The sequence below is a fragment of the Anneissia japonica genome, unplaced genomic scaffold (genome assembly GCF_011630105.1).
Source record: "Anneissia japonica isolate Jap-2015-1 unplaced genomic scaffold, ASM1163010v1 scaffold250_len512249_cov173, whole genome shotgun sequence".
NCBI classification, from domain to species: domain Eukaryota; kingdom Metazoa; phylum Echinodermata; class Crinoidea; order Comatulida; family Comatulidae; genus Anneissia; species Anneissia japonica.
In genome coordinates, this window is record NW_022687603.1 from 245675 (window position 1) to 255795 (window position 10121).

Consider the following 10121-nt stretch of genomic DNA (forward strand, 5'->3'; position numbering starts at 1 on the left):
AGATGTGTATAAGAGACTATGTCTAAGGCCGTTAATGTTAATAACTCTATCAGTAGGCCTATATAATTATATTCTAAGTTTACTTACAAGTTCAGCAACTGAACTATCTGCCAATTCTGCATCAAGTTGAGAACACATTCTTGAGGCATCCACTTCATTTGTTACATTAACAATAGTATAGCACATGCTGCCCCCAAGGTCAAGTGGGCCAGTCACCGGACTCCATTCAACTTCCGCACCATCGTTAAGAATCCTGCAACCATCTTAAAATCGAACAGTTTTTTTAAATATATGTTTAATTTCATACTTTCTTTATACAGTATCTATCTAAAAAATGGCTATATTTTTCACGAAAACATTGGTGTGGTCAGATCATTATTCAATCACACCGTCCGACACTGATAGTGTGTGGTTAGATCATTATTAAGCCAATCACACCATTCGACACTGATAATGTTAGATTATTTATAAACCAAATCACGCAATTCGACACTAATGTGTTTAGACTATTACTTCATCAAATAATCATATAATTGCTGTTGACACATTCTTTTTTCTCTCTGATCGTTAACGTTTCTCTGGCCAGACTATAAAATTTTATTTGACAATAACATGTGACATACCTAAATATGGTCATGATGGCATCACATCATGACCATATGTAGGCACATCATCACTATATATGGGCATACAAGAGTTTTTTTTTGTCAAAGAAAATTTGATAGTCTGGACAGAGTTTTACTGTTATTTTACTGTTCAGAGAGAATAAATTAAATGAAAAATGAACACTGTTTACCATCACATGTACTTCCATCATTTCCAATGTAATAGCCCGGTTGACAGATACAGTAGTAACTTCCCGGTGTATTCACACAGTCAAAGGAACAGATGTCTCTTTGTATACATTCATCAAGATCTGGAATGATTGAAAAAAAAGTAATGTGATGACATATATTATTATTATTATTACTATATTATTAACATTATCATTATCATTGTCGTTTTCATTGACGTCATGGTCATTTTGTCATCATTATCATTACCATCATCATCAGCAGATTATTATCAAAGTTATCAATATTAGTCCATGTTATTTTGTTAACATTTACTAGACATGAAGTACCTGCTTGGCAAAGCGTTGCTCTAGTTGTCGACAGATTATCTTCACAGTCAAAGAGAGTCCAATCCTGTCGATCAAGCCCATCAACAGCAACACACTCATTTTCACCAATGTGATCTGGTTGCTCCATGAAATTGTTGTACAGCACTGGTGTAGAGTCTCTCCATACTAAATCACCATCCATATTGCCATTCGCTCCGATAATAAACAGGCTGTATGCTGCCCGTTGGAAACGATCCGTATATCTCCGAATAAAATCTGTTTCAGCTTCCGAGCGAATAATAGCTGGTTCGGCTTCAGGGTAGAATATTTCATGGCATGCAGTAGCAGCACTACTTTCAACAGTACCAAAGCAGAAACCATCGTTTGTTACTCTGTCATTGCCAGTACACATAGGACCAGCATCTGTAAGGATGAAGAAATATGATGTCCACAACAGTATAGACCCTGAACTTGTATACTATGATTTCCTAATTAAAATTAAATATATTGAACATGCCAGTTATATAGGCCTATGTAGGTTTCTATGTCTTTACAGAGGCAAGTTAGAGCGGCCGTTACAAGCCCGTAGCCAGGACTTTGATGGAGGGGGGGGGGTTCTTTTTGAATCTGAAAGGGCACTTGCGAACGAAGAGAGCACCATAATTGGCTGGGGGCCCGGGGCCGCCAAGGGCCCCCATTGGGGTCCAGTGGGCGACCCCTGGTAGCTCCAGCATTCTAGATATTTACCGTTGTTATTTAATTAATTTGAGAGGCAACAAAATGTATATATTAAAGAGGTAATTTTTTGAGTTAGGCAAAGATAAAAAGGAAAAAAAAATTACTAATTTACTACAGTACTGGTAATTTAATAAGAGCCTACAGTAGCATGATACAAACTCCAAAGAAACCAGTATGGTTTATTCTGTCTTTTTTATTCTTTTTATGAAATAAGAAGTACTGTGGCTTATAGCACTTTTCAGTTGTATCATACTGTAGGACGCGTTCACAGAGTATGTGCGCAACGTTGGCAAAGCAGAAGCACATCGCAAGGGGTCGGGTGGACGGGAATCGTTTGAGTGAAATCCAGGGAATTCTGTTTACATTACAGTATTTTGAAGGCTTGCTGGTGGCCGACGATCGTATCGGGACGATCGGCGATACGCTCTGCTGCTGTTGCCCTGCCATAGTGGCGGATCCGGGGGGCGGGGGTTCAAGGGGTTCGGACGAACCCCCCTCTGTGAAGAAACGTACAAAATACAACTGGGTCCTGGCTTACAAAAGGCATGCTAACCTACCTAGGCATAGGTTGGAAGATCAGACAATTACTAGGATTAGCCCATCTAGATTTCAATTAGGCCTAAATAAATTATACACACTGTTCTTGGTTCTCCATCGTAATAATTTATGTACGAAAGTGCGTTCTTCAGGCCTATCGGTTCATCGATCCATGGAAGAAAGACTACATATCCAACTACTCAATGTTGTTGGAATATAATAATATATTGCCTGTCTTTGATTTTTTTTCCCTCTATGATAGGCCTAAAGAATGAGATAAAATTACCTGACCTTTTCCCAAGGGGGGAAAACCTTGAATTTTAAAGAACTTACCGGGTCATTAAAAGACTCCTCAGAAGTCGGAAAAGCTCATTTCCGGCCATCTAGGAATCAAAATTTTTCTTTTTTTATGATGAGGCTCTAGGCTAGGCCCAAGGTGTAGGTTAGCCAGCCTTTGTTGAAAGCGCACTTCATGAAAAGGGGGGTTCGTTCGAACCAACGAACCCCCCCCCCCCGGCTACGGGCTTGGGTTATTAGGTTAGGTATTCCAATCATTGTGCACTACAAAATACGGCTTCCGTGTGATTCCCCTGTGGCATTATCTGGATTTCCCAGTACGTACCATTTACATTGTTAGCGTTTATCTAAGTATTATATGGAGTTTCCACAATAATTATTATAATTAACTCGGAAATTAAGAAGTTCACTTTAAGCTTCCTTTTCTCATTCAAACATACATATATCTTGTGGCTAACAATAATTTAAATAAGTAATTTATTAGACCTATATCAACCATTCCCAGTACTTTCATTTTTTCATTCTGTATGGGCTTGCATCGATTTTGTTTCGGTGTTAAATGCACCGAGGATAACTTTAATCCAGTAATACATGCTACCTTTAAGTAACTCCAACTGACTGACTGAACGATTGATTGATTGATTGACTGATTTCAAAATTAGCATCTTGTCGCATATGATACATATAATTAATGTTTCATGATGATTGTTGTTACAACAAAACATTTTATGTACCGGAATTATTTTTATGCCTAATGTCAATTATAGTAATATAATTATAATTATATTACAATATCAAAAGTATGATATCATCCATTATGGTGCAATTACATTACGTCAACAGTGCCCTTCCCCATGCTGACTGAATGTCACCGCTCTACATGCACCACACTGGGATACAGGCGTAGCCGTCAAACCCCTTCCCTGATCACCCACCAAACATACATACATTCCTTATTTTGACGACGTACTTTTGGTATTCTTTTTGGTTACTTTTTTTTTCTTCTGATAGGCCTATAAATGTCGAGGTTGTAACTTCCATATCATAACCTAAGGTATGACACTTACCACTGAGTGAGCAACCGAGGACTTCAAATTGTAACGAAGACAAGCCTTCTCCATCATATGTGTAGAACGTTATTTCACTGGTAATGATTGGCCGGTCAAGCAAGTTGGTTACTTCTACGAACTGAAGTTCACCTCCAACAAACATCTGGGAAACCAAATGCATGAATATCAATAAGATGTCTTATACTAGCTAGGTAAAAACCCGGGTACTCACTTGTCGTATCGACCATGCGTACAACCATTCTGAACGGATCGCCATTAAAAACGATCCGTTGTGTTCTTCCATATAATCTCGTCGACCGACGGACCATCATCGGGCACATCAAGTCCCTGGCTTAAAGGCAGGCTCCGGAGGAAAAACATGTTTTGATATGTTGTACAACTGATTTTTCTAAGACATAATTAAAGCATATTTGACAAAAAAAAACCTCTTTTCCACCTTATCCGTTTTTAAATAGGCCAATTCAAAAATCTGCATCTCATTACCCATTCCCGATTTTCCGGAGCTTGGCGTTAAGTCAAAGCATTCTATTATAATCTTAGATATGTCAAAGCAGTATACACAAGGAAGAAAGCATTATCTTGGGTCGTGTCTTGCAGCCTGACAGTAAAACAGACTTCCAGTCTCGAAGTTGTCTAGCTTGGAAGGCCTGCAATAAGTTATAACCACGTGGTAGTAACATTAACAAATCTTGCTTTCTTTGAAAGGAAGAGCTTGTGTAGACTTGATGCCGCTTACTTGTGAGGATTCAAAATATATTGTGGCACGAACATAGAACCAAAGCAGGTATTTACGATGGCATTCCTTAACCATCCTCACTCAATGTCGATCCAGATTGGTCACTGTCATCGTGCCAAATATCAGGTAATCTCTAATTTACCTTGTGTGATACGTCCCCGTACTTCCAGAGCTGAGAAGATCACTCAACTACGGTGACTGTGCAGCCCGCTGTGTGGCAAAAAACACTGAACAACAGACTTGCCGAATCAAAGGAGTGAAAAGACCCATGACGATGCACTCTTTCTCGGACGCGTCCACGTAAAGAAGTAGTAAGAAGGAAAGAAACAAGTAAAGCAAGCTAGAAATGCTAGTTTTTTTTTTCAGTAGGCCTAGTACTGTCGGGTGTTGGCTTGCTTCCGTCATTCGTTTTATTTTATTGTTCTGATTTTTTTTTCTGTGATATTGAATTTATATTTAACAGATAAAATTCTGTAAATGATGACTGGATTATATATAGGCCCATGATCAAGGACTTGTACTGTATGTTATAGAAAGAAAGGAATGAATTCAAACAATGAATAGAAGGATGTAAATAGACAAATACATACCTCTGTTTTGCCATCTATTGTTTGGTAGGTCAAGGTTTCGTTTGTATATCTGTATGCAATCCAGAACATCACTGGTTCTGACAATACTGAAACAACTGTTCGGGTGATAGTACCACGTATTGAATACAGGTCCAGTAAAGAGATTTTATAGTAGCCATATACTAGAGACGATTTCATACCTTTTAAATCAGATACGTCACCGTATAATCTGAGAGATCCCGCATACGTAGTACCTGACCACCCTATTTCAATTTGTTCATCTGTAATTGCACCAGATTCAAGACCTAATCTCTCTGCACAAGCTGTCATCGACAAAAGAAAAAATATAAAAATTTAATAAACCCTACTATAGAAAGTTAAGATAGGAAAATTTGTCAGACTGATCTAAATAACAAATTATAGAATACAAGTACAACATACAACATATCACTGTACATTATACAGTAATGCAAAACAATCATCAAACATAATTGCGTTACGAATAATATTAAACAGCGGCGTATCTATCTACTATAACTGTAGTGTTGTATCTGGGAGGCTTGAAATGGGTGGGTGGGGAGGAGAGGGTGAAGTGGGGGATCGATGATTAAGGTGAGTGGGCGCTAGCTCGCAAATTATGGTGATTTTTAACTATTTGAGCGTGATTTTGAAGGGCGACTGGGGGTGGGGCTGTCACTGAATAACTGAGACACAACTCCACTTCATATTCTTTATGTACGTTTGTGAAATACGATGAATGCCTGAATGTTTGTGGTTTAGAAAGACTTACAACGTAGCATTGAAAAGTTTTAGTCTTGTGTAATTTTCAAAATAATATTCGTGTGTTTGTTATGTTGTTTTTTGTAATCCTGTTTGTGTTTGGTAAACCATGGAGGATGTATCATGCGTACAGTAGTAAACAATAATTGTGACCTGAATAAGAAAAAGGCTTACGGCTACAGTGTCTGGGTTTGTATGGTTTTTTTTGCAGTTGGAGTGCCTGTGTTGACTCACGTCTAGCATGAAGTCACTCTCAATTCGGACAAATAGACACAAGTAAGATATTATATCAGTGGACCCCATGTATTGACCATTCCACCTGTCTCACTATGTAACATGTGGCCAAACGTGACCAATCACTGTTAGCGTTATTGGGTGACATCTAGAGTATTATGGGTGTCTGATTGGTGCGGAGCGGGGGTCACTGAATGGAATGATGGGAATGAAAACTACTTACGCTCATACTGACAAGCAATTAGTTCAAAGGTCATCCCAATACCGTCAGACCATTGTATTGGATGAATAGTGAGAGCTTCAATGTTAATTAGAGGTGTTTCCAACTCAATATAGGCTAAATCATAAGAATTTATATTTGCAGAAAATTCCTAAAAGCAAAAAAAAAAAATATTAATAATTACACACAAAACTTAAACAAAAAAAACCAAAAAAACAAATCAAAATCAAATAATATACTTTAAGTATATTATATTTGTGCGCTATAAACGACAGACATAATTATTAAGATTTACTCTATTCAAATTCGAAGTATTATTGAAAAAAAAATCATCATCGTAACTTGGAAACATCAATAACATAGTGTGTATTTCAATATTACTACTAATAAAAATGATTATAATAATATTAATATTGATTTTCACAAAATCAATAATACATAGGCCTACGTTACAGAGATAAACATCAGCAACACGATATAGTATATTGAGAAAAGCCTATAGGGTTAAATTACAATTGGGAATACATTGATAATGCTGAATATGACAATGACAATGACAATTTCCTTTGAGCATCAATAGATAATAAATCATACAATAATCTGAGAAAATGTTACAAAACTTAAGCAGTCAAAGAAAAGGGGAAATTCCAGAAACATAATGCTTGTAAATGGAACACCCCATTACAAGATTAAAACATATCAACAATATAATATAATCGGCTCAAAATTCTGAATAAACGTTATATAAAATTATAAAACAATATTGCAGTTTAACGAAAACCATATTCCATTTAACGAAAATGTTTCTTAATAATACAATGCACACAATGACAATAAAAACAATTATGAAAGTTTCCACAGCATTGCAAGTAAACATAATAATACATTAACGAATAATGAGTGTATTTTTAAGAAAAAAAAAAACACATACTTTGATAAATCCACGTGTGTCCAGTACATCAGTTTCATCACTTTCATAAGCAACATAGCTCAAAGTAAACCTCTCCACCCATAGGTTGCTTTCACATCCACGCATCACAATGCCATAAACACTAGACGGAGGGATTTTAACAGTAAACCATGCCTGGTTGTCAGTTCGTAACGGGCTCCAACAAGTTACCGAATATGATAGACTACTCAAACGTACAGCTGATGGAACATGTTCGACATCCGCTGTAGACGATGCTGTCAATGACGTATCAGGGATATCTCCAGATGATAAACCAGCTGTGGATGGACATCCGTCTAAAACGGAAGAAAAATGTTTCACCAAATCAAAAGAACTATGTTCAATAAAAAAAAAAACCACTCCCAAACATTATGATTTTTATGATTTATATTTGTATTGTATATTCTAATCTAGTTGACACAGTATAAACTCGGGAACAATGGATACATTTGCCAGACTCTATTGATAAAAATGTCATAAATGTTTTCTACGCATATTCAATATTATAATTAAACAAATAGCTGCATACAATATAAATCAAGATAGCCGTTAACACTGTTAAATTATATATAAATCATCAAAGAAAGGTAAATACAGTGTTCGAATAAAGGACATAATAATACATCGTGTAGCATAAATCTCAACGAATGTAGTCTTGTTTCTAGCCGTACCTATTGTGTAATGGAGTGTATCTGGTGGTATTTGAATCTGTTCAACCCTGAAGCCTCCGTGGTCTAATGGTTATGACGCTCGCCTTGACAACGAGAGGTTGCATGTTCGAGTCCCGCCAGAGGCATTTTATTACACAATTTCTTTATTCATTTATTATAGGCCTATATATATTTACATTTTTGGTAAACTTACAAACATGAATTAGTGCTAAAAATTAATGTTCAATATATACGAACCTTTGTCTTTGCAACCAAGAGCTTCAATTCTTAGTCCAATGCAATTAAACCACTCTATAGGATTTATTTGTATTGAATTGGCATGAATGTATGGATTTAAACGAAATATTTTAGTGCAATTTGCGCCATCAGAAAGCATAAACTCCTAAAATAAAAATATATGAAAAACAACCAGTTAATGAACTACTGTAGTTAAATAGTAAAGTATTATACGTTGGTTGAATTTAATAATAATTCAACTTGTGTGACGTTGACAATTACTTCAAAAAGTCGATATGCGAGCACTATTCAAGTATAGTTGGTAATATTGCATTAGTATTGTTTGTAGGAACCGTAGCTTCAACTTATCACAACAAACTGCATTTTTACAATAATTTTATTAGATATAATTCGATTTTTATAGAGAAACCATATTGGTTTACAGTCTAATTATAAATTTACAATAATAATTCAACTCGTGTGACGTTGACAATTGCTTCAGAATGTCGTCATGCGAACTAACCAAGTTTAATTGGTGGCAATATTGCATTTTATTAGATATAACTCGATGTGTATAGAGAGAAAATACTGGTTTAAATAAACGTTACAGTCGACCATAAAACGGGTCTTCATTTCCGTTTTTTTAAAAAGTGGTGGAGTTGCATATTTTAGATACACCATTAGATTTTGTCCAAAGTATGCCACTGTATGCCTACTAGAAAGGTAATAAATGATACAAGGGTGTGGTCGGGCTTTGCTAAAAATCTCTAAGAAGTGGTTCTTCGTTTGGAGTTTTAAAGGCTTACTTAATCGACTTTGGAATCTAATAATATGTAAAAAGTACATATAGGCCTAATATTTTTTATATATTTATACAATGAATTGAAATTAAATATAGTTATCTAATAATGGCTTCGACGTTTTCATTCTCATGTTACATATTTAGGTGAAATATAGAGATATGGAATATCAGAATTGGAACATGAATCACATTAGTTAAACGTCAATTATATCACATTGCTCATTCTTATTTGATTTGTTACACATACTATGTATATAATGCAGGTAGGCCTGTGCATATAGGCCTACACGTGGAATCGTCTATTATTAAACAGGCTCACAAAAACATTATAGCAAATAATATATAAATGAATTATATAACAATATATAAATTGAACATACCTCAACATTATTTGATTGGTCTACATAATCGTAAAAAGTTATGCTCTCATTTTCCTCAGGAGGATAACCATATTTCAATATAAATTTTTCCACATTACATCTGTCACTTCCTTGTATTATCAAACCCGTAATAATCATTCGTTGATCAAAATCAATTTGAAACCATTGCTCACGGTTAGTGATCCCTGCTTGCCACCCATGATAATGGTTCAAGCGTCCACTGTTGGGTGAATGGGCGCCATCAATAAAAGAGGATGCTGATATTTGGTGATCACCAATCTTACCAGTCTCAAGTCCGATTGGAAAAGGACAGTCATCTGCAAATAAATTTCAAATGGTAGATAAAAAAATCAAAACCAATCAGATGGCGTAAAACACATGTTTAAAAGCGGGCACTCGCTGCGAGCCATACGACGGTCGACGTACGACCGCCGGCAGATGAATCCAACTCTGCTCCTGTGAGCTCTAGACGAACGACGCCGTCGGTGGCAGCCTAAATGGATTAAAAACGGTGCGTCGTGGCGTTGTATTTGTCTATAGAATCGCGTCGGTCGTCGGGGACGTGCTTAAGCATTGAGTGTAAAGCCTGGTTTCCTGTCGACGTAAGAAGGCAGATTTACTTACGATTACGTCGTTTTATCGTAAGAAAATGCGATTTGACAGGAAACCGATTACGACTGGTGCGTTGTGAAATCGACGTAACGTAAACTAAAATCGTCGCAAAACAGTTTTGGACAGGAAACCGACGTATTGAATTTTCATGTGATACGTCGATTTTCCACTATTTGACAGGAAACCGCGATTTAGTGACTTTTTGTTG

General features: G+C 36.3%; 1 protein-coding gene across 1 annotated transcript in view; it reads right to left on the bottom strand.

Annotated features, from left to right (window-relative positions):
• LOC117120284 overlaps nucleotides 1–10121 on the bottom strand; it is a 53833-nt gene that overhangs the window by 21291 nt on the left and 22421 nt on the right. The window contains exons 12-20 of the mRNA XM_033265297.1: nucleotides 9302–9618; nucleotides 8141–8285; nucleotides 7215–7528; nucleotides 6287–6434; nucleotides 5071–5372; nucleotides 3742–3886; nucleotides 1124–1525; nucleotides 797–916; nucleotides 88–263 (exon numbers count right to left, since the gene is read on the bottom strand). Of these exons, the coding sequence (XP_033121188.1) occupies nucleotides 88–263; nucleotides 797–916; nucleotides 1124–1525; nucleotides 3742–3886; nucleotides 5071–5372; nucleotides 6287–6434; nucleotides 7215–7528; nucleotides 8141–8285; nucleotides 9302–9618 (2069 nt within the window). The remainder of the gene's footprint in view (nucleotides 1–87; nucleotides 264–796; nucleotides 917–1123; nucleotides 1526–3741; nucleotides 3887–5070; nucleotides 5373–6286; nucleotides 6435–7214; nucleotides 7529–8140; nucleotides 8286–9301; nucleotides 9619–10121) is intronic.